The sequence below is a fragment of the Equus caballus genome, chromosome 20 (assembly GCF_041296265.1).
Source record: "Equus caballus isolate H_3958 breed thoroughbred chromosome 20, TB-T2T, whole genome shotgun sequence".
Lineage (NCBI taxonomy): Eukaryota > Metazoa > Chordata > Mammalia > Perissodactyla > Equidae > Equus > Equus caballus.
Genome location: NC_091703.1, coordinates 3,794,360 through 3,820,305, shown reverse-complemented (window position 1 = coordinate 3,820,305; position 25,946 = coordinate 3,794,360). Strand labels below are relative to the sequence as shown.

Genomic DNA, 25,946 nt, shown 5'->3' with positions numbered 1-25,946 from the left:
ACTTTTATCACTTGAGTACTTGGCTATCTATAGTAAAGGTAGTATAATCAGACAAACTAAGCCATTATCCCTCATCTGGGGCACATTATTCTGTACCTTTTCTCTCTTACAATAGTCAAGGAATATTAAATGGAATCCAAAGTGAAAAATGTCTAAAAGTACACAAAAATGTTTAAAAGTGTAGAGCAGCATAACTTTTAGTCTGCAAAATGTTGATAGCTGAATAATTGTTTATAGTAGTTATGAAGTGCCAATTTCCACAAATTATGAAGAGTCAAAGGAAACAAAAGATTTTTTAAATTAAAGCAAAACATAATATACATTATGGTACAGTAGCTATCAAGAAACCTTCATCAAAGAGTTAGTCCACATGGTAGTGTTTCCTTGGTTGAAGCAGAAGAGCTCCAAGATAGGCATCCAAGTTTGAATCCTTTAATATTGTACTGGTCATATTTTATAGACAGGCTACACTGATACCTTTTCTAGCGCTATCCTTCCAGTTAAATTTTTTAGAAGCAAATGATGAAATGGTCGTCCTTGCACTTTTTGAACATATCTCATTAATTATGTTATTCTAAATATTTACAATGTGTTCTTTCAAATATTTGTAGCTATAATAGAAAGCATGTCTGTATGACATTATATGCCTTACTCAATGGGCATTAGATATTCCCGTGTTTACACACATACATACGGTTATTGACTCATGTTACCTATTAAAGTTGCCTGTTTCCTGATTTAAAAGATATTTAAAGGCTGAAGTACTAAAATGTTTATTTTTGACCTCAGGTCATAAATGCTTACTGCTTCATATAGTAACACGTAAACAGGCTAAATACTTATTTTAATACCACCAAACCCACTTTTTTACCTTCATTATGAAAGTAAGGTTTGGTCAGCTGAGGTCAATTTGGACACTTAGCATGGCTGGCATTATAGTCAGTGAACTCTGTCACAGAGAGGAGAGTCAGAACATAAACACTGGAGTTTCTACAGCAGCTTAGAGCTGGGATTAACTTGGATCACCCAGTCTTCTGCTTTTAATGAAATTTTCTCCCTTGTATTTTCGTGTTTGGAAGAGAGTTCGAAGTTATCTCATGCTAATTTAGTCAGGCAGTGCCCTCCAGGGATGTCACAGGCTTCCCTGACCTCTCCAGAGAGAGATTCAGTGAAGGGATGAGGAGAATTAAACATTCCTGAGAAATTGGAAAGCAGCAACCCCCAGAGAATTCGCAGAGAAACTCGCTCCAGACTCAGCTGCCAGATACTCAAGTCACCTTTTCAGCACTTGCTTGACATCTCTCTCAGTCCCATCTGGCTTAACTCAGAGGTCAGTCTGGGGACTGGGAGAGGTGGCAGCTCCAAGAGAATTCAAGGGAGGTCTAGCAATTGCGCTTTCTGTCTTGGTCATTTGTTGTTATCTGAAGTCATTCGAAAAGGTGGAAGCAGTACTGGATTTTGCTTGGCTCTTTCTTTTTCTTTTTTTTAACCCCACATTTACTTTAGATGAACTGGTATTTTTATTTCCCAAATAATGAGTTCCCTGATTTTTGATGACTGAAATTTAAGGGTGGTTGTTGTTTTTATTATATAGGACCTCTGTGACTATTTTGTAATTATATTAACTATTTTACAAAGGATATTTTCTCTTGTGCGTTTAATGAAATTTGGAGCAAGAAGGGGGTTTGGAAAATATGTTTCCTGTTTTAAACTTTTATTTTCTTTGTGGTTTGTATTTCTTATATGAAGAATTTCAGAAAAGTAGGAAAACAGGGTATTAGAAAATATCTATATTGTAAACAAACTAAGAAGCTACATTTTATAGTTTGTCCATTTTATTTTCTGGTGAATTGAATAAAGTTCAGTGTGCCCTGCAGTGATGGCATGAGAAGAAGGTTTGCAGATCCTTGCTCAATTTTACACTCAAGTCAGATTTCTCAAGGAAAATAACTCTTATTGGAGTCCTCCTTCAGGCCAGATTGCTAAAGGGGCAGACCTCACTGTACCGGATCTACCCCATTGGTATGTTTTGTTTAGTCCAGGCAATGTTTTAAATTTTTTTTAGCTAACAGTTAAAATTTGAGAGTTTTTTTAAATGTAACTCTCAATTTTTAGCATTTCAGATATGCAACTTTTCTTATATAACCAGAAGATCTTGAGAGACTTGTTTCACATCCCTGAATACCAACTGTCTACTGCAGTGAAGCGCTCATGACTCCTTCTAGAAGGGGCATATACCCTACAAGCCACCAGACATGAAATCAGCCTGGGTCCCTGGAGGCACTGGAGTTGTGAATCCTGTCTTAGACCCTTTTTCCAGTGTCATGTTAAAAAATAAAAATCACTTTTCAAAGGAAAGTACTTCATTCACTAGAAAGTTATTCCCAGTTTTTGTATAAAAGCAGATATGTATAAATATTACACTCATTTTTTCATTGGCTTACATGATAATTCTCAAGAGGCTTTTATATCCCACATGGTGTCCTAGAGAGAGAACTGGCCTAGAAGACAGAAGGTGTGGCCTCTCTCCTGGGCCTATCTCTAGCCATCTGGAACACCCTGTTGGATCTGGGTTTCCTTATCTCTAAAACCCAACGAACCTGCCAACTCTCAAAAGTTCTGTGATCTTTGCTACTGTTTGGTTTCCAGTGATTCGATACACATTAGCTTAGGTTTCCTAACTTCTAGTTTCTCTGTCAAAAAAAAAAAAAGGTAATCATAGAATCAAACGTGTTGATGCACTGAGAGTATTCTGTATGACACACCGCAGAGAATCCCTTTGTAAAGATAAGAACCATTCAAATACTCACCCTCCCATTTCATCTCTGTAGTTTTCAGAAAGTGCAGCCAGTCTGTACCGCCAGTCTGAACCACAGTGGCAGTGGTCATTTGCAGCTGATCTGTGAAGAAGAGTCGTTAATGAGGGAATCTAGGGATGTTTCAAAGGACCCAGACTAAAGGCTTTAAAATCCTCAGCCCTTGGTGTTAAGGCTGAAAGTGGGACAGGGAGGAGTGTCCTGTGTTGTCTTGGAAATGCCTCCCCGAGGCCCTCTCACTTTCTGGCTGTTTCCTAAACCAGTGTGTGCAGAAAGAGTTAAAGCGCCCCAAGCCTTAACCCACTGTTGGGGAGTGTCTTGGGCACTGGAGAGAATCTGGCACAGGATGTGTTTTCATGGAACAGCTTATCAAAACGAAGCTCCTGCCGGTTCGTTTAGACAGAGTAGATGGGGTGGAAAACTGGCACAGAGATCAGGAAATCTGCCTTCTGTGCCTCATTCTGCCGCCTCGTGACCCTTTGTAGGTCATTCCCCCCGCATGGCTCAGTTTCTCCATCTGTAAAATAAGACAATGAAATTAATGTTCTTTACAAGAAATGTTGAGAAACCTCCTGATTATTTTCATCAAAACTATGACAAATTAATAAGTTCACGGGTCTGCCTTGAGCCTTCTTTGGCTCACTCTTGTCTAGTGCGTTCTTATCCATAGACTGCAGCCTTCTGGCTGCCTGTTAATGGGTTGTGTTCCCACCTGACCGTCATGTTGACACCGTCCCCTGCTCTAGGAACAGAGACGGTAGAGGTGGGAGCTCTTTATGCCAAAATAAACAGTGAAGTTTGGAAACACTTAGACCAAGATTATTAGGAAAATGATGTTGAATGAAAGATGGCATTAGACTTATTATTACAGTTTAGTTAGAATCCACTTCCAAAAAGTACAATCTCCAGTTAACTGATCTGTTTAAAAAGGTTTTGTTTTGTTTAAAGATTTCATTCATTTAAATCTTCTGATCACTCCTCAGTTCAGGCTCTACTTACGGATTTTTCTTCTTCGCTGTGAAAGCACGTTAGAAAAAACTTCTGTCAACAACTATTTACTATTTAGGAACACTGTTAAACAAAGAAACACTATCTAACAATGATTAATAAAGCTACCTATTCAGAAAAAAACTCTTAAAGCTCCTCTGGAATGTCTACCTGTATAATGCAAATTTATTTTCCTAAAATAGCAGAAACCCACATATAAGAAAAATATATAAATTACTAGGATTTTTATGCTCTTTCAAAACTTGAATATAACTGACCTATTTTGGGCAAGGAATCAGAAATTCTTAAGGATGGAAATGTTGAAACCCCAAATTCCATTCTAAAACACATTTTTTAAAAGAGTTACTGCTCTGCAAAATGCTATGTTTTTATGTTAAATATAACAGTCCATGGAATTATCACGTCATATCTCAGTGATCATTATAGAATCCTGATCTCTTAGTCATTAACCTTGGAATTTTCTCCAATAATATTATCATTTATAACAGCAATAACATTTAGTAGATCACAAAGTGCTTTTAATACATTATCTAAGGGCATGCCTAAAACCCTGTAACCTGTGTAAGAAAATCAAGGGTGAAATAAGTGACTTGTCTAAAGTGACCAGCCCAGTCTTAGGATTTCCTTCTGAGTTCTTTTCACTATATAACATTGAGACTGTCCTTTATGACTACCTATTTTCCTGTAAAAACACTTGGTTTGGAAAGACGGATAAACATATAAGGCCTTCATCTCTTGCCTGTGCGATTCTTTCGGCTCTCACGTTCTGCACACGGGTTTTCATTTTCAGTCTGTGTTTTGTATGCAGTCTCACACCACAGGCCCAGCTTTAAATAGCTGTCTCCCACTGTATAAAAAGTAAACAAGTGATCACGGAAAGGCTTCCCAAGCTACTGGCTCTGTGTTTACTGCTAGGAACAAGATCATTTTTTTTTTTAAAAAATCACGTTTTTTCTTCACTCCGTCCCTCTTCACTTCCACCTCCAGTGGTGCTAGGAGGAGCTGAATTAGATGAGAAGCAGGCAGCTCTGTGATGCCTGGCTGTGTTCTACAGACCCTCCAAACTTGCTTGCAGAGGGGTGCTGGGGCAAAGGGGACGTCTCCGCTCAAGGAGACTGGCGTTTCAACAGGTAGTGCTGTTTCCCCCAGGTGGGCAGGATGTCTATCCCCCTAGCTTAGGGGCACTCCTCACTCGTAGGAGCAAATGTCCAGTACTTGTCCTTTTCCTCAGTGGTCCTAGCACAGAGTTAAACTAATCTGACACTGAGTTGTTGACAAAAGTGAGTCGTGCAAACTGAGAGACTGGTTCTCATTGCTTTGTAGATGATCATGCCACCCTGGTAACTGGGATATCCCATTATTCCCCCTTGAGCAAACCTGCAGTCCAGTTCATTGTTAGAAATACAATGCTTGGGGTTTTTTCTTCTCTGTTTGTTCTGGAGTCAGTCACACACAAACGATCTATGTGAAAGAAGGAAGGTGGGCAGGAGCAATTGCCCTAGCGTGTTCATTCTCTCACTGACCAAGCTCTTTAGTGTCCGTAGACACATGTGTCTGGAGGCCTAACCATATAGTGCGGATAGCACACTGGGACTAGAGGATTTATCATTTGGCAGCCGGTTTCTCGTGGAGAGACCGTGGGATTTTATCTCCGTGCCGTTGGAGAAGTGATCTACTGAATGTTCTTTGTAAAGATTTAATTCACTGATTCTGCAGCTCACTTGTATACTTCTCTCACTGGACTCTGTACTGAATTTGTTCCTTTCTTTTTTGCATAAGAGGACTCATTCTCTGAATCCTCTGAATGATGGAGCTGGCCTAATGGGAAAGGACTCCCTAGTTTATGGTCACATCTGTGGGTGACCCAGTGGCCCACATTTCGGAGCATCTTACAGTAATACATCCTGAAGCTCTGACAGCACAAGTCCCCCTCACCCACTTTTGTTTTTCCCCTGTATGACTTTAGAAAGAATTTACTAGAAATGGGAACTGAAAATCGGTATAAATTGAGCAGAAAGTATGATTATCACACTGGCTCATTTTCAAGAACAGTAAAAGTATACTAAATATTCTACCTATACATACATTAGTACTTTAAAATTACCAGCTTCTTAAATTAATTTATGACTTTTGCAGCAAATGTTCCATAGCCGTTCTTTATATCAGTCACACTGATTTAAAAACAAAATTATCAACGTTACCTGGTGTCTCACAGAGAAGAAAAAGATTTACGGGAAAACGTTTAAAATTTAGCTTTGAAATGTTATCAATCTGAAGCTTTCTAACCTTTTACTCTTAGTAAGTGCAGTGCAATGAAAACACTATCTTGTTCTTTGAAAAATGAACCGGCTTATGAATGTGATGAGTTTAGTATACTTCATTGACAAGACCCAGCACATTGCACGTCTTCCTAGGAAGGTTCAAATCATGAAATTAGCATCTGTCTTTTGTAAATACCATTCTTAAAGTGCTCTCTTTCTCTGAAAGTTGGAGGCTGAAAGAATGAAGCACAGATCCTCTCCAGGCCAAGAGTTGCATCACAAGCCTTTCATGATCAATAAGAACATTGTGGTGGTTATTTCATAGCTGATTAACTTATATGTCTACAAGCCAACACTTGACTTGAAAGGCTGGTCTGGTTTCTCGCAGTGCGAGCATGGCCTTAGTCTAGCCTGTCCTGGCACCATGCGCCGGGACTGCTCTTTCCTGACCGCAACCAGGGTACAGCCCTTCAGTTTCGTAGTGAGTAACCCATCAGCTGGAGCCTACGCTTCTGTGAAAGGGCATTTTGTCTTTTTGGGCAGTACCATGATGGCAAGATAATTAGTGTTAGGGAGGAAAAAAACAGAATTGAAAACCACATCAGATACCTGGTTGTGGACTCTTCAACTTTGAAACGACAGAAAATGTAGTGGCTTTATTTTTCTTAATAACTGGGATAAATGCAAACAATTACAGTCAATTGAGCATTTACCGATGAGATGATGCAGAAAGCCATAACTTAATAAAAATTGCCCAGGTGTTTCTCACTTCATTGTTGAAACACACTGTGTTTCTTGACCTTTCTGTAATTGATGTATATGCTATTGTATTTTAATTCATGTCTGGATCTTAGAACTTCCTCTTAAGAGTTTTTGTATTCCTTCTTGCAAACTTTCTGTTTCGTGTTTAGGGAAATGGAATTCTTGTGTCTTATAATTGAAGCATAGTTTTATTGTATCTGACTTTGCTTTTAATTTCACCAATTGTGAGGTAAATAAACCATTGTGTACTCGGGAAAGAAAATTGGCAGAAAAGCAGAATATGTTAAAGACTCTTGCTTTTCATTGCTAGTGAGATTTCCCAACTGGAGTGTCTCTGTTTTATTTTGCCTCTGGCTAACATCTAAAGATCAGTAATAAAGCTCTATGCAAATACTTTCATGTATTTAAAAGAACAATATTTTGACACTCGTTGACACAAGCAAAAAAATACAACACTAAATTAGTGTTCAGGAAAACAATGAAGACGTTGTTCATTCATATGAAATGAATGTGAAAAATCTTGTGTTATTTTAACAGGAAAGATTGCTCCTCAGTTCTCAACCTTTAGCATTTGCTAGATGACATTACTTATGGTGTTGTGTAGTAATAGACAATTTTTTATTGTTAATAATGATCTTGAGCAGTCATTGATACTTCTCAGACTGCTGAAAATTTTAGTCACTGAAAAATAGATGTTTTTTCTCCAGAGTCTGATAATTTGAGTTAAGTTTCTCCAAAGTTTTTTTAAAAATATTTTTTGGACATTTTAGAATTTTCAAATACTTGATAAGTTAAATATTTTGAAACTATTAATTCAGTTTATCAAAGGCTTGTTTTTCTAGGTTTCATCTAGAGTTATAAATACTCAAAAGAAATCTCACATCACCATCTCTGTGTTTTTAAAATAATTGAACTTTTAGGAGGTGTCTTGATTTTTTTTTTAATTTGAAGAACACAAAGGGGCTTTTTGTTTAATTTGCAGTTGTCTGGAGGGGCCCTTATTGGAGGAGAAGTTGTCTCTAAATTGTTTTTTATATATAGTGGAATTTCTTTCCTCTTGTGTCACTAGGCCTAAATATTACTGTTACAATAAATGTTTTCTTAAATATAACTAGCTTCTCTTTTTATCTCTTTCATTCGAGGACATGACAGAGTCAGCCTCTAGGAAAAAGTTATGATAACAGAAACATTACGCTCATGGGTAAGACCAAGTCAATAAGAGCAATTTGACCTCCCAGAAGAACAAAGCTTATGTACTGTTTATGTTGGGATATTTTTATATTTAGCGGCCAAAAATTAAAGGCAGAATGATTAAATCTATATCTATTTAAGCATAGTTTTAAGAGAACTAAGTGGGAGAGTGGCTTTTAAGTTGAAATCCTGATTTTTGTGAATGAGGACATTGTGGGGAAACACATTTGAAATGAATTTAAATGAACAAGTTGAATGGGACACTAACTCCCAGTGACAAAGATGGTGCATGTGTCCTAGCCTGCAGTCTTCAGAGGAGCTGAAGAATGGGCAGTCATCGGTGCTCATTGGGATTAAAAAGCAGACTGGTAAAAATCCCCTGAAGCAATCCTGCTCCTCTGGTCTGCATTAATTGTCTCCTCCCTTGTGCTCCCATGCCTCCTTTTCTGCTAGCATTTATCCCATTGGCCTTGTGCTATTTTGGCTGCTGAGTGGGCACATAGCAGTCTTCCCTATGGATTCTGAGGTCCCAGGTGGTGCCTTATCCCGGTTGGAACTGTTCTCTCAGCACTGAGTAAAGAGCCTGATGCATGATTGGTCTTACACACTCACAGACTGAGCAAAGTTCTGGAAGTCTTGTTTGGTCTCCAGCTGTCTTCATCTGAGTTTGTTGGTGCAAGAAGCAGAAACCAACTCAGAGAAATTCAAGTAAAAAGGGATTTATCATAAGGAGCATCAGGATACTTCACAGGAATTTGGACATGAACTCTGCTTTCCTGTATGTCTGTGCATCTCTCCTCCCCTCCCTACCGCCTTGTAGTCTCTTTCCCCACACACACCCAAACAGGTCCCTTCCATGCTGCACTCGGCAGTGCTCCTTTTGCAGGCCGCCCTTTGGCTTCAGCAGGGCTGGCTGGACCTATGTGGCAGCCACACAGCTCCAGTGCTCAGGGCTATCCTACTCATTCAATCTCTGAGTCTCTTACTACAGACTTTTTTGAGACTCCAACTGGCCCAGAATATATCAAGTCTCCATCCATGATAAGGGAGTTGGGAGGGAGGGGAGGCACACAGACGTCACCTGACTTAAATATAGCTGCCTTGATTCACTCCTTCAGCAACAGCTGTGGGTTGGAATAGTGTTGGTTAGGAGGAAAGTTTTAGAAAGTTACATGCCTGATGTCTTCTGGATACTACCTGGAGTTTATGTCTCAGAAGTTCTTAAATCAAGTGTTGAACTTTTAAAATCCTTTTCCTATATAAATGTTGGAAGTCCATAAGCCAGGCACAGTGTCTACCTTGTTTATCCCTAGCTGGTATACTCTCAGACCCCAGCACAGTGCCTGGCACCTAGCAGGCGTTCCATAAATATTTATTGGCTTGACCAGTAGGTCAAGTCCCCACGTTAGCCCACAGAAGTCCATACAGCTATTCCTAAAAGCCGTTTATAACAGTTTCCATAGGCAAGTGCATCCCTAGTTACAGCTATTAGGAAAATGCATGTTAGTGTAATGCAATAAAAAGAATACTAAAAGGAGAATCCAGGTTCTAGTCTCAGCTCTGGCACTAAGTAGGTGTGTGACTTTAGGTGAGTCATAGAATGTTTCTGGTTCCAGTTGCTTAGTCTTTAAAATGAATTAAATTGAATGAGAACATCTCTGAGGCCCCTTCCAGCTATAAAATTCTGTGTCTCTGACTAACAGAATCAGGATTAAATTTGCTCCACCCTTTCAATCTTCCCTCCCCTGCCATCTATGGGTGCAAGAGTTTGGTCATGGAGATTAACTAGATCTAGGCACCAATAACCCTCGAAAGCTACATAATCATCATTGTCATCATCATCATCCTGATAAATAATAGTCCTCAAGCACTTATTGTGTCCCAGGCACTGTTCCAGGCACTTTACATATATTAACTAATTTAATCCTAAAAACAACCCTATGAGGTAAGTACTTTTATTGTTCTCATTTTTCTGAGACACTGGAAGATTAAGGGAGTTGCCAGAAGTTACCCAGTAAGTCCTGGAGCTGTGGTTTAAACACAAGTGGTCTTATTCCAAGTCTGTGGTCTTATTCCAAGTCTGAGCTCCAGCCACAGCAAGCAGTGGCTCTCAGTGTGGTCCGCACACGAGTTGCATCAGCTTCACCCTGCAACTTGTTAGAAATGCAGATTTTCAGGCCCCACCCCAAGCCTGTTCAATCAGAAACTCTGGGGCTAGAGGAGGCCAGCAATCTGTGTTTTAACCTTCCAGATGATTCTAACGCACACTGAAATTTGAGCGTTCCTGCCTCCTCTCCTCAAGACTGCTCTTCAACATACCCATAAGTTGTTCTCCAGGTATTTACTACCCAGGCATTCCAGTTGGGGAGGTGGGGTGTGGTATTACTGCCCATTTGTAGATGAAAGGGGCAAGCATTCAAATGTCAGATGATCATAAATTAGGAGCTAGTTATACTGCTTTTGAAGCTCTCTCTCTGCTAGTGATGAAATCATTACAGGGAAAATCAAGAAGTGGAGACAATTACAAAGGAGGGAGGAGAGGGGGATTATTCCTCCAGCTGTGCAACAAAGATGAAGACGCTTCCTCCGTGCAGCCCCAGCAGAATCTTTTGATTGACAGGTTGAGCAAACAGGATTAGGACAGTTCATCACATAGTAGGTTGACTGTTTCCTTGCACAAGGCCAGCTCTTTAGCCCTGCTCTGTCCCATGCAGTGTCTCCTAGCCACATGTGGTTACTGAGTACTTGAAGTGTGCCAGTCTGAACTGAGATGTGCTGTAAATGCAACACACATGCTGTACTTCGAAGACTTCATACATAGAAAAATAATGTGAAATATCTTGATAGTATTTTATTTTGAAATGATAATATACTGTATATATTGGGTTAAATCAAATATTAAAATTAGCTTCACCTTTTCTTTTTTCTTTTTTAATGGGGCTAATAGAAAATTTAAAATTATATATGTGGCTTGTAGTATATTTCCATTGGGCAGCACAGTTTTAGACTAATCTTGTAAAGTCCTATCTACGTCCACCTTAATGCACGTAATATGGTGTGTATATAGTTTTTATTTCCTAGTAACAATGATTATCAACACTGGAACTGAGAGACCTGTGGCAAGGCTAGGACCTGTTATTCAAGGGAGCCCAAGACCAGCCCAGAAATTGAATTCCAAAGGTCAGAGTCAGACCGAGAGGCAGAAGTAGGTGGTCAGACAGGCTTGAGGGGTAAGGTCATAGAAAAGTCAAAGCTGGCTTCCCAAGAACATGTTTCAGCAGCATGGCCAGGAACTACGAGCAGGGAGATGGGCGATCAGGTGGTCATGAGTGTAAAGTAACTTCCTGCTGTGTACCCAGAGCTTTTGTATTGTTCCTGCTGAGCCAGGAGCTAATTCTAGAATGGCTTACCTGGGTATGCAGGTGGGAGCAGGTGATTGAAAACACCTGGTTGAGGTAGGCGTCTGGGTGCGCTCCAGGAAACAACTTCTTCTGGCAGGTATGTTGTGACAGTAATGATGTTAGGGCCAAGTTAGAGCATCTGTTAATTTATAGTGACCTGCAAATGAGTTTCCATATTCCAGGTGTTAGTCTGTGAAGTCTTGTTGCCCTCATAGAAGCCTAACTATCACTGCACAGTTAAAGACAGATGGAGCTTTATGTGGAAGCCACAAGGTGAAGCAGTAATGCTTATATTAAAGACAAAAGTATATATTACCACATTGAAACAATCAGCTGATGTTGTAGTCGTCACAAGATAGCCCTTTATGGTAGATTTTCTCTAGAGATGGCTGCAATAATCCCTGCCACCGTGCATGCCCTTTTGCAGTGTGACTTTATCACTCTCCTAATAAAGGAGGAGAGTCTGTTTCCCCTTTTTCTGAATTTGGGCTGTAACCAATACTATGCGGAGGAAGTAACACTGAGTCACTCCAGGCCACGGCCTTTTGAGGCCTTGTAGCTTCTGTTTTGTGAAGAAGCTTGAGCTAGACTAGTGAATGATGAGGGCCCATGAGGGTGGAGGGCACTTGGAAGAGGACTGAAGTGCATCCAGGGACCCGGAGCTGTGAGGGAGGCCATGTCGGTCCTACAGCCCCAGTCAAATCACCTCAGCCACCACCACAGGGAGCAGAGACGAGCCATCCCCGCCGGAGCTCTCCTCAATTCCTAACTTGCAGAATCCTGAACAATAAAAAGGTTAAGCCACCAAGTGTTAGGATGGCTTATGAAGCAGCATTTGACAAGTGAAACATCCTTTATTTGAATGTGCATTTTTTGTTAAACTTCTTTCATACATTATTTACATGGTCACATAACTTTAAGATACATATAATTGTCAAAAATAATTCTTTGTGCACTCAGAATATATTCTGCTGACCATACATACATATATACAGGCTGTAGATTTTGCTCGAGTTAATTTTCAGTCCCAAAAGGCCCACAAAATGATATTATGTAGGAGTGGAGAATATCTTTATAGATAACCACTTTGATATTTCAGAATGGCAGGAAGATGTTGCTGAAGGAGAAACCATTTTCTTGACTGACGTAGCCTCCTGGCTGAGGAGCAATGCAGATTGTGATCTGGGGTGAAGGCAGGGGGAAAACAATAATTGCCAGATAGTGCAATAGTGGCCGTGTGATTTATGGGCTATTCTGTGAGCCACACTAACCAACTGTGTGCTGAAAAATGAGAACAGCATTGTCTTGGGGCCGAGAACGTAATGAGTTTGGTGAGAGATTTTTGAGCGAAGTTTGAATTGAAGTTGTAGGCTGCCCTCAGTGCACTTTCTTGCTGCTCCTCATACAATTCTTCAGCAAATATCCAGCCTTCTTCAAATAGTAGTAATAACTGGAAAGGCACTACCCCAGGGTCTATACCTAAGGTGGGAGTGGGCAGAGGATTGCAAGGAGAAAACAAAACAGATGAATGGCACATCTCCTAAGGAGTATTATTCAAGGAAAAATATGTAGCTGCAGCTTAGATCATTGTCCTCCACAGATTCAAAGAAGTTATGGGCAACGTGGTTTTGTTCAGTTAGCTAAAAGTAAGGGTGGGCCACCTGCAGTGCATGGACTAGTTACCTGCTTTTGTAAATAACGTTTTATTGGAACACAGCCATGCCCATTTGTTTCTGTGTCATCTGTGGCCATTTTTGTGCTGCAACAGTTAGCTATTTGTGTTAGACATCATATGGCTCACAAGCCTGAAATATTTACTATCTGGCCCTCTGATAAAAAGTTTGCTGACCCGTGGCTTAGAGAAAATAAATGGAAAAGTTAAGCTGGAAGTAATCAGGACAGATATAGAAGAGGAAAAGAAAATCATTCCAGAAATTGAAGCCCCATTAGCAACAAAATTTAAAATGTTACTAAAAATAATCAGATGAACGGGCAGGAGGAAATCACATAAAATAATATGGGAAAGAACAAGCATAAAAATGATTAGATAGGATATAATCAACATAGAAGATAGAAGAAGAGAGATACAACATGTACATACTTGATGTGCAGAAAAAGAAATGGAGCAAATAGAAGAGATAAAATATAGTCAAAGAGTAATAGAAGAAATAAATACATAACTTGAATCTGCATATTGAAAGAGCAGATGAAATGCCAGAAAAACTGACTCAGAATGATTCACACTAGAAGCTTTTAAGTTTTACATTGTTTCCAGGGATAAGAAAAACTAACCTTCAACCTTGGAATTTATAGATCAGTGTACCTGGCTAGAAGAAAAGATAAAGGGCAAGGCAGATTTTGACATGGCCTCTTTCTTTCAGTGCATATGATATCAGTGTAGAATGATATCTTAACAGCAAAAATTAGATGCAAGACTCATATGGCTTTTAAATTATGTTCTATTATTTTTGGTGTTTTTATTAATTTATTATCTAATGATTTTTTTCCTGTTTACTAACTTTGTGTCTTTAAATTGTCTGAAGGACCCTTAATCAAAGGAATCCACAAACCACTGTGTTTTTGCCCATGAAGAAAATTGATAGATTTGAGAGGGCCTTAAGACCAGCCTTTGGTTTTATGCTAGACAGTTTTCTTGATAGAGTTTTATTTGTTAATCATTTGGTACCTGTCCAACTATACCAGAGTAGGGAGTACGCTCCCAGGCTAACCCTCAGACCTACCTACGTGGGTCCCACAAAGCATAAGGCCTGGCCTAGCACAGGACTGCTTGAAGTCCAGACCCAAACTGTCAATACCAGGCTGTCTACAGGAAAACAGCTACTGAACAAAGTTTAAAGACAAAATGTATGTGAATGGATCCACACTTGGCATCCTTTATTGGGAATTCTATTTGTTCAAATTCCTATGATTTTTATTAGAATTATTTCATAGACTTCCTCCCCTGAAATAATTATATATAGTTCTGTTTTAAGATTATTTTTATGACAGTAGCCCATAAAGCACAAAAGCACAGGGCTGAAAAAGTAGCAGTCAAATAAACATAGTTAAACATAACCTTGATTAACAAATCTTGTTATTCATGGATGACAGCTCAGTTAATAAGTGTTTGTGGCTTGGATCCTGAACTGAAGGTTAATGGCGAGGTGGAAGCAATTGTAGAATCCAAATTTTTAAGACAAACATCCATCACACCCCAAAAGGCATGCATGGAATCAGGTGTAGTTAGTCGGCTGTGGTGATGTGCTCTGGGTGTTCTCCTTCACTGGGCCAGCTGGGAATAGCTTCCAGAGCTACCAGGTCAAGGAAGAGGAATGACCCTTCACTGCCCGCTTCCGCATTCATGATTTGAATACCAAAGAGTAGATTGGGGGAGAGAAGTATTTTTATTTGAAATTTTTTAAATTAAAGTTTTGTTTTAAGTTCTCTAAATTAGATTTGTAGAACAGATAGGTTAATTATATAGTTACAAGAGAGCACATGTCCAAATTTAACCAATATTTATAACCACCTGGACTTGGCCTTCAAGTGTCAATGGTACAGAGTCAGGTTTCCTCTAAACTTCGTGTGCCTTAAAAGCAAAATGAATGTGAGACCTGATTTGAAAACCGCACTGTTCATTTGCCATTAAGGGACGTTTGTATGTGGAAGAATCTGAAGCCTTGGGACATTTCTTAACTGATTGTTTTTCCTCTCCATGGGATGGATTAAAAAGCAGGAGATTTTTTCGTTTGCACTGGTGATCAGGTCAGGCCTGAAAGTAAATAAGTATCTGAGGAAGTGGATAGGTCAGTCACATCCTTAAAGGGCACTGAAGGAATGTGGGAAGACTCCGTCTTTTTCCTCCTTCATTCCTTGAGAGACAGAGAGAGAAGACTGACGTCTAAAACATGTAACCGCAAAATCATTTCTGTAGTCAGAGCCAATGCTGGGTGGTGCTCTGATCACAGATTGTAGCCTGCCAGTGCCATGGGTCATGTGTTTAGCATGTGAACAGGAAGGTGAGAAGTGGTGAACTTTTGCCTCAGTTGTGCTATCCATCAGAGAATAAATGGACCAAATCAGCGTGTGCAGCTGTATAAGGAGGTGAATGGCTGAGTGCTTCTCACAGAGGGGCCTTTGTGTCCTGGACATGATCTAGCATTCTGATGGGAGGCACTGGGCCTCGGCTTTGTGGCAAATTACTAACCCATTATCACACCAGAACACAAGATCATTTATCGGCTAATCCAGAGTGTCACCTGTTCTTCATTTACCAGTCAATAACCATTAATTATGCTCAGTGGAAATTTAAACAAAGCCCTTTCCCTCTGTTAAACCCAGTAAACTTTTCAGTAATAACAAATAAATCTGGAGTTGTATATCCTTTCCTTTCCCATTCCCAGACTGGAGCCTGGTACAATATGAACTTGAGAGGAAATGCCTAGAAATTGATAGGTCAAAGGCCGCAGATAGTCTGATGGAGAAGGCAAGCGCAGGTTCTTGGCGTGCACTCTAGTGAAAGTGAGAGGCTCCTCCTGATCCCCAGATTCCTGTCGGGGACAAAACAAGCACCGGGAGCTGGTCCCAGGGTTTGAAGTAATCCACCATCAGCCAGTAATTGTATTTGCTTCTTTTATTTTTAGCAAGCCCCTTGCTTTCTTTCACATGACTGAAAATATGATTTTTCAAAACCATTCTAACACAACAGAGTGTTTCAAAAGAAATAAAATAAGCTGAGCAGTCCTGAAAGACCTATTTGAAATTTATTTTTAGAATGGAAATTTGAGGAGTACACATTTAAGTGTATATACTAATCCCCAGAAAAATGCTCAAATAGAAATTCCAGCCAAAAGCATAATTTAATTTTTCCTAAAAACTTTGACAGTATTTGGAAGGGAGCAAAAACAAGTTTGTGTATGTGCCTGTATGTGCATGTGTGTGCTCAGAGGAGGCAAGAGGGTCAGCTTAGTTGGGGAAGGGTGGCCAGAGGGCAGGCTCAGTCCCAGTGAAGTCAGCCATGTTGTGTGCCATTGGTCACGGGAGACCTAGTGAGATAGCAGGGATTCATTGCAAGGACTAAACCTGGGGCTTTTGTACGGGCTCTAGAAGCAGAGGTCAGAGTTCCCAGACAGATGAGGGAAGAGGGCATTCTGGACCTTGGGGACAGTACATTCAAGACACAGACATGAAGAGTGGCCCCTACCAGGCCTCTGCGAGTGCACACATGCCATGGTGTCCATCACAAAAAGACGCTTTCTGAGTAGCTTAACAGTAGAGGGTACTGGGCACAGGGTTTGGGCAGCAGAGCTGGGCTGGAGCATCAGGCCCACCCCTCCTCTTGGCCTGGAGCATTTAACAGTGTGCTTTTGTAGACTACACGCCGCTTGGACTATCCTGTATTTTGTGCCTTTTAAAAACTAATCAAGCTTCATCATTACTATTAACAGAATTAGTATAAAATTTTTAAAAAGGGTTGTGGCTAAATTCATCAACTATGATCTCAGTGCAAAATGAAGCTGCAGATATTTCATTAATGTGAACAAAACTCTCTCCTAGCAAAGACAGTTTCCTCCGTTATTTGTCAGTCTATCACTGATTGGAATCTCTTGCCAGCGTCCCACCCAGGGGCCCCATCTCCAAGGCATGTAAAACTGCCTAAAAGGCTCATGTTCCATACAACAAAAATAGGATTTAAAACAATTTTGTAATAGACCAAAAATACAAAATATCCACAGGAGATAACTTCAAGTAAAAGAGAAATATTTACCTTTATTCTATATATTTTTAGAAGGCTGCCACAAATTCAAATGAATAAGGAGGAATTAAACTTTTTGGTTGCATTTTCTAAGAGAAAATAAGCTGCCACATTGATTTCAGCACCCTATTTTTCAACTTATCCAATAGCAGCAAGGGAGAAATCAACCAAAATGGTTTTCTTTAAGTGTTAGAACAAGAGTTCAATGCACATAATATTGGGGACTGCATTATAATGAAGTGCCTATTATTTTTACCTATTTTGAAAAGTGGATGGGAGTGATGAAAAAATTGATTTTTTTGGCTTGGAGTATTCTTTTTTCTTTTCTTTTTTTTTTTAAAGACTTTATTTTTCCTTTTTCTCCCCAAAGCTCCCCAGTACATAGTTGTGTACGTTTAGTTGTAGGTCCTTCTAGTTGTGGCATGTGGAACGCCACCCCAGCGTGGCTTGATGAGCGGTGCCATGTCCGCCCCCAGGATTCCAATTGGTGAAACCCTGGGCCGCCAAAGGGGAGAGCGCGAACTTAACCACTCGGCCGTGGGGCCAGCCCCTGGATTTTCCTTAAAGAGATATGCTGCTATCAGATACCAGCTATCTTAATTTCTCTTAAACATGCATTTTCTATCTGTGTAAACAAAATCTGAAAATTAGTGTGCAGTTCCAAGCTATAGAAACTAAAGGACTTTATGTTGTTGATAAAAGGTGTAATAACTGAGTGGAGCCAGGCTGTGACAGTTGCCACCAGTTTGTGTCCTACATGTGCAGCTGCATTGTTGCCTAACTAGACTTCTCATCCCTGTTGAAAAAGTGGACCTGTGTGATACATCCGTTGAGCACCTGACCTTGAAATGCTGCCTGACGAAATCCTTAACACTGGTGCATTTCCACTGCCTCGCAGATAACGTCTTAAAAGTGGTAGTGGGGCCAGCCTAGTGGTGTGGTGGTTAGCTTCACATGCTTTACTTCAGCAGCCCAGGGTTTGCGGGTTTGGATGCCGGGCACAGACCTGCGCACTGCTCATCAAGCTATGCTGTGGCAGCATCCCACATACAAAAGAGAGGAAGATTGGCACAGATGTTAGCTCAGGGCCAGTCTTCCTCACCAAAAAAAAAAAAAAAAAAAAGTGGTAATGCTATTTATTACATGATTGTTTTTCCATTAATGGCTGTTGATTATCCTGCTTTTTGATGTCACCACATTGTTAAATTTTCAACTTTATTCTTAAGAAATTTAGTTCTACTTTTGAGGACAAACATCTGTCTTTAAATGATTTTTCCAAAACTTCTATTCATGATATAAAGGAAAATTGGACAATGCTTTCTAGACTCTTCTTTTCTTAAATATACTATAGAAATATACTATTCACCGCAGATACTCTTCAACATCTTGTTCCTTTAAATTGCCATCCAAGGACTTCTTTAATCACCTGGAGTGTTAAAGATCCCTCAAACACGTTCTCCAGTCTACTGAGTCCAGACTTCTGCAAGTGCGGCCCAGGCATCTGTACTGAGATGCTTGCCCGGGTGATTCTGATGCACACTGGCATTTGGGAACTACTACTGTAGTGGTTAAATATCATATTAACTCGATGGTCACGTTCTGGCTATCCATGCTAAAGTATTTAGACAAGGAGGCCATTAGACTGAGGTGGCTCTTAATGTCTTGGAGCCTAAAGAAGCAAACTGAAACCTAAGCTAGAGTCAATGCTCTCAAATCCAGGAAAATGAACTTCAGAACAACCAGTCAGCAGCAGCCGGTTCTGCTTTCCCAAATAAGGCAGCTGCGTGAGCTGGTAACTCCTTTCCTTCACCTCGGCGTCTGCTCCGTGAGACCCGGGCCCCAGCTCCTGTCGATGGAGCGCTGCTAGCCACTGGTGGTTTAGTGCTGCTCTGTCGGATAGGTGTCTGCTCAGATCCGCTCTTGAAAAATATGGATGTGCCTCAGTTTACCTTTTAACAATGTCCCAACTCCAATTCTGTGCATTTGATAACATTATATTTGCCAAACGGCAGCTGAGTGCAACTTTAACTTGGACTTGCCTCCCTCTCTCTCTCTAGGCCATGTGGCTGATGTTACAGAATGATGAGCCAGAGGATTTTGTCATAGCCACTGGGGAAGTCCATAGCGTCCGGGAATTTGTAGAGAAATCATTTTTGCACATCGGAAAAACCATTGTGTAAGTATAACTGAGAGTTGACTTCTGGTCACTCATCAGACACTTGCTGGCAGGTGTGTATATGTGCTTGCTATTCTGCCTGAGTTTTGTTTGTCTTTTTTCCTTTTTCCTGTCTTACAAAGCAATACAGGGGGTTTCAGTGTGGAGCAGGGACTTTATTCTTTACTGCATCCAACCTCAGTTATATTCTATGTCAAATGTTTGTCACCATCTAAACTCAGTCTTTTAGAAGTTTGTCTTATTTTTTTAATATTTTTAATTTTTTAAAGGTTTTTAATATTTTTTAATTTAAACTTTCTATCATGGTTTATTCATGGTTTACTACGATTTTACTCTAGCTAATTCTACTCTAACCAGATCAATGTGATAACATTATACAATCTTTTTTAATACTTTCTCTCTTGTTTTAAAATTTTTGAAACCATAAAAAACTTACAGAAAAATTTCAATTACAAATAGTCTTCTTTTTTCTGAACCATTGCTAGTAGGTTGCCAACCTGATGCCCCAGGACCCTGGACTTTTGCCTGTATTCCCTATAAATAATGACATTCTCCTACATGAATGCAATGCAGCCATAAAAATCAGGAAATTCACAATGATAAATTACTACTGTCTAATCCTCAGATCTGATCTGAATTTGGCCAGTTGGGCCAATGCTATCCTTTGTCCCAAAATGATCAGTTTATAATTAGGCACTACATTTACTTGTTGCACTACGTATATTTTGAAGTCAGATGTTTGTTAGAATATTTGAAAGATATATGAGAAATCCTTCATTATAGACAGAAGATTCTTTTTTTTGGCTATTTTTTTATTGTAGTAAAATATATATAAGAGTTTACCATTTTAATCATTTTTAAGTATACAATTCAATAGCATTAGGTACATGCACAATGTTATGCAACCATCACCACCATTCATCTCCAGAACTTTTTAATCTTCCCCAACTGAAATTCTGTCCCCATTAAACAATAATTTCCCATTCCATCCTCCCCCCAGCCCCTGGCATCCACCATTCTACTTTCTGTCTCTATGAATTTGCCTGTTCTAGGTACCTCATATGAGTAGAATTATACAGTATCTGTCCTTTGTGTTTGGCTTATTTCACAGAGCTTAATATTCTCTAGGTTCATCCATCTTGTAGCATGCATCAGCATTTCATTCCTTTTTAAGGCTGAATAATATTCCATTGTATGTATGTACTACATTTTGTTTATCCATTCATCTGCCATTTGCTTCCAACTTTTGGCTATTGTGAATAATGCCACTATCAACATGCGTGTACAAATACCTGTTTAAGTCCTTGCTTTCAGTTCTCTGGGGTATATACTTAGGAGTGGAATTCCTGGATCATATGGTAATTCTATGTTTAACTTTTTGAGGAGCTGCCAAACCGTTTCCTAAGATTCATTTTTAAAATATAAGAAAAGACTTCCATTTCTAGCTATTATGGAATAACAGAAATCAGAATAAACCTTCTATCTTAAAAACAGATAAAATATATGAAACAACTGTTTTAGACATTGGGTAACAGGCAGTGCAGGTCTGTGATCTCTGGTAGAAAAAAAACAAATGAGGTGAGCCCTGCACTCTTCCTGGAGACATGTCTAGACCATAGAGTGTGGGAGAGGAACTCCAAGCAGAAAACAACTGTGCTGCTGAGTTGAGGAGGTAGAGATCAGAATTCAGAGTGTCTGAGGCACCTAGATGTTGTGGGGCAGAGTTCTAGAAAGGTGATAGCTACAGGGGAAAAGAGCTCCAAGAATCTGCATAAGGATCCCATTGAGTCTTTATTGAATAATAAGATATGGATGTGTAAGAAGAAATTCCATAAGCTTGGACAAAGAACTACCTGGGAACTGGAAGTGAATGTTTCTTAGAGTTTATTCAAGTCTGAGATGCATTTGAGTTTCAGCCAAGCTGTAATGGAGAGACCTTGTTCATCACTCAAAGAATACAGTACAGATTCCAGAAGGGCTGTGTCTCAATAATGGGAGTAATTCCTAGAGTAAAGGCTACTATAGACTCAGGCTAACGAAGTTTAAATACAAACTTCAAAAGACTCAAACAACACAAATAACTTAGCCTCCTACCATAACAAAGCCCAACATTCTTCAAAGGAAGTAAAATCTAGACTCAACAAAATGAAATTCTTAATGTTTGGCATTCAATCAAAAGTTAGTAGGACTGTCAACGTGACCTGTAACTGAGAGAAAATTCAATCAGTCAAAGCAAACTGAGGAATAATAAAGATAGTGGTATGAGGACACAAAGATGTTAAAATAGCTTTGATATCTGTGTTCAAGTATTTTAAGAAAAACATGAATATAGTGAGGAGAGAGAGGGAAAATATATATTTTTAAAAGATAGAACTTCTAGAAATGAAAAATTAAGTATCTGAAGTGAAAAATTCACTGTTGGCAGTGAAAGCAGATTAGATAGTGCAGAAGAAAAGACTAATGAACAAGCTTGCAGACATAGTAATAGAAATGATCCAAGATGAAGCACACAAAGAGAAAGACGGGGGAAAAAAAAAGGAACAGAGTCTCAGTGACCTGTGGGACAATATCAAACAATCTAACATATGTGTAATTGGAGTTCCAGGGAAAAATGGCTGAAGGCACAGAAAAAGAATTAAATAATGGCCAAAATTTCCCCAAATTTCATGAAAACAATAAAATCACAGATCCCAAGAGGCTTAATAAATCCCAAGCAGGATAAACACAAAGAAAATCTGACCAGGATACATCATAATCAAATTACTGAAAATAAATACTGAAGAGAAAATCTTAAAAGCAGCCAGAGCGAAAAAAGATTTACTTACTGAGGAACAAATATAAGACAGTTATGTTATCAGAAACTATGCAAAGCAGAAGATAATGGAGCAACGTCTTTAAACTGCTGAGAGAAACGCACAACCTAGAATTCTGTACCTAGGGAAACTATTTTTAAAGTGGAGGTGAATTAAAGACTTCTTTCAGACAAAGGCTGAGATGGTTCATTGCCAGCAAACATTTATACAGAAGGAAAATGATGCTAGCCCGAAGCTTGGATCTTATAAAGGAATGAAGAGCAAGAGAAATAGTAAATATGTGGGGGGGAGAAAAGGGTTCTTCCACCATTTTAAAATTTCTTTAAAAGGCAGTTGACTGTTGAAAGTAAAAATAATAGCAATATACTGTGAAGTTTCTAATACATAAATAAATTGCATGACAACAGTAGCACAAAGTATGGGGGCAGGATGGAAGCACTTCATTATTATATTGTTTGTAAGATTCTTACTCTAGATGTGAACTGGTACAAAATTATTTGAAGATAGACTGTTTATAATAAGTTAAAGTGCATATTGTAAACTCTAGAAAAACTACTAAAACAAAACAAAATGAAAAATGGTGGTAAGCCTATAGTGGAGTTAAAATGGAATCCTAAAAAATAAGCTAAAAGAAAACAAGAAAAGAGAGAATGGGAACAAATAACAGATGGGACAAATAGAAAATAAATAGTAACTATATTAATATTACATCCATTGTAAATGCTCTAAATACTTTAATTAAAAGGGAGATACTGTTGGACTTGATAAAAATGCAATATGCTATCTACAAGAGGCACTTTAAATATAAACACATAGATAGGTTAAAAGTAAAAGATGAAAAAATAAAACATGTAAACACTAATCATAGGAAAGCTGGAGTGGCTATATTTATATGAGACAAATTAAACTTCATTTAATTAGGAGGAATAGAGTCCTTTCATAATTTTAAAGGGATCAATTCATCATGAAGACATAACAATTTTAAATGTATATCTACCCAGTTATAATTACTTCAAAATACTAACAGAACTGAGTAAAAACAGCTGAACTTTATATTTGGATACTTCAACACTCCTTTCTCCATAACTGATAGAATAAGTAGATGGAAAATCTTTGAGGATATAGAAGACCTGAACAACATCATAAACTTACTTGACCTATTTGACATTTATAGAACATACCACCCAAGCCAAAAACAAGCGAATACACATTCAAATGCTCTTGAAACATTCACCAAGAAGGACTATATTCTGTGCCATAAAAGAAGTCTGTATAAATTTTGAAAAATTAAAATTGCAAGAATATGTTTTCTGGCCAAAATGAAATCAATTAGAAATCAAAAATGGAAAAATACTAAAAATCCCCAAATATTTGGAAACCAAACAACACACTTCTAAATAACTCACAGGTCAAAGAAGAAATCACAAGGGAAATTAGAATATATTTTGAACTAAATGAAAATGAAACCAGCATACCAAAATTTGTGGGATATAGCTAAAGCAATGCTTAATGAGAAATGTGTGACTCTGAATACTAATATTAAAAAAGAAGAAAGATCCCAAACAAGTTATCCAAACTGCCAACTTAGGAAGATAGAAAAACAGAAGAGCAAATTAAACCAAGAGCAAAGAGAAAGAAGGAAATAATCAAGATAAAAATAGAGATCAATGAAACAGAAAACAGAAAAAAATATATATATGTTTATTAGAAGTAAAAGAGAGAACATCACTACAGATCCTCCAGACATTAAAAGAATAACAAGGAAATATTATGAACAACTTTTTGCCAATGACTTGGTCAAATCAGAGGAAATGGACAAATTCCATGAAAGACACAAATTGCTAAAACTGACTCAAGAAAAAATAGAAATCTTACTAGTTCTATAACTGTTGAAGAAACTGAATTTCAAGGATTAAGGAAGAAGATAGTACCTTTCCTATACACACTTAGAAGAGAGAATACTCCCTAACTCATTTTAAGAGGCCAGCATGACCGTGATACTAAAAACAAAGACATTACAAGAAAAGAAATGTACAGATTAGTATTCCACACGAACATAGAAACAAAAGAATCACTAAAAAATATTGGCAAATGGAATCTAGCAATATGTAAGAAGTTGATACACCATGACCAAGTGGAATTTATCCTAAGAATGCAAGGTTTGTTTAATATTTGAAAATCAATTTACCATATTAAGAAAATAAAAGAGAAAAACCATATTATTTTTGTCAAAAATGCAGAAAAAGCATTTGACAGAATTCAACAAGTATTTATTATTTAAAATTTTGCAACATACCGGGAATTGAAGGAGATTTCCTCAAGCTGATAACCTCTGAGAAAAATCCACAATTAACATCATACTTAATGGTGACAGACTGAATGCTTTCCTCCTAAAAATCAGGATCAAGGCAAGGATGTCTGCTTTGATCATTCCTTTTTTGTTTTTTTTTTTTGTGAGGAAGATTAGCCCTAAGCCAACATCTGCTTCCAATCCTCCTCTTTTTGCTGAGGAAAACTGGCCCTGAGCTAATATCCGTGCCCATCTTCCTCTACTTTATATGCGGGACGCCTGCCACAGCATGGCTTGACAAGCAGTGCGTAGGTCTGCACCCGGGATCGGAAGTGGCAAACTCTGGGCCACCAAAGTGGAACGTGCGAACTTAACCTCTGCACCACCGGTCATGCCCCTATCATTCCTTTTCAACATTGTCATGGAGAGCCTAGTCAAAAATAAAACAAGAAAAATAAATGAAAGGAAGAAATGTATTTGTCTTTATTCACAGATAGCATGATGGAGTACATAGAAAACCTAAGTAACTTACCAACAAAGCTACTAAAGCTAAGTGTATTTAGCAATGTCACAAGATACAAGCTCTATATATGAAAGTCACTTTTATCTCTATGTACTGCTAATAAACAATTTGAAATTGAAATGTTAAAAAAAAGCACAATACTACTTTCAATAGAATCAGAAAAAATGGAATACTTAGAGATGATTTTAATAAAATATATGAAAGCTTTGTACACTCAAACCTAAAAGACATGGAAGAGGGATATCAAAAAAGCTCTAAATAAATGGAGAGACACACCACGTTCTCGGACTGGAGGACTGAATGTTGATAAGATGTTGATTCCCTTCAAATTAATCTATAGATTCAGTGAAATCCCAATCAAAATCACCAGCTTTTTGGGTAGAAATTAGCAGACTGATTCTAAAATTTCTTTGGAAATGCAAAGCATCTAGAATCATTTTGAAAGAGAAGATCAAAGCTGAAAAACATTTATTCCCTGATTTTAAGACTTCTTTTAATGCTTAATCTGCATGATTTTGACATAAAGATAGACTTATGGATTAATAAAACAGCATATAAAGCCCAAAAATAGACTTAAACTTATATGACCAATTGAATTTTTACAAAGATGTCAAGATAATTAATTGGGAGAGGATAGTCTTTTGAACAAATGGTGCTGAAATAATGAATAGCCATATGGGGAAAAAAAGTGAAATTCAACCCATAAATCATACCACACACACAAATTAATTGAAATGGATCATAGATCTAAATGTAAAAGCTAAAACTAAAAAACTGTTAGATGAAGACATAGGAGAAAATCTTTGCAACCTTGGGGTAGGCACAGATTTCTTAGGTGGTTTTCCTATTATTAAGTTGTAAGAGTTTGTATGTTTTACAAATATATCCTCTCAGTCTTTGTCTTGCCTTTTCAGTTTCTTAACAGTGCCTTTCAAATAGCAAAAGTTTTA

General features: G+C 38.4%; 1 protein-coding gene across 1 annotated transcript in view; it reads left to right on the top strand.

Annotated features, from left to right (window-relative positions):
* Positions 1 to 25,946, top strand: part of GMDS (GDP-mannose 4,6-dehydratase) — a 656,076-nt gene that overhangs the window by 508,097 nt on the left and 122,033 nt on the right. Inside the window, exon 8 of the mRNA XM_023624356.2 lies at positions 19,252 to 19,370. Within this exon, the coding sequence (XP_023480124.2) occupies positions 19,252 to 19,370 (119 nt within the window). The remainder of the gene's footprint in view (positions 1 to 19,251; positions 19,371 to 25,946) is intronic.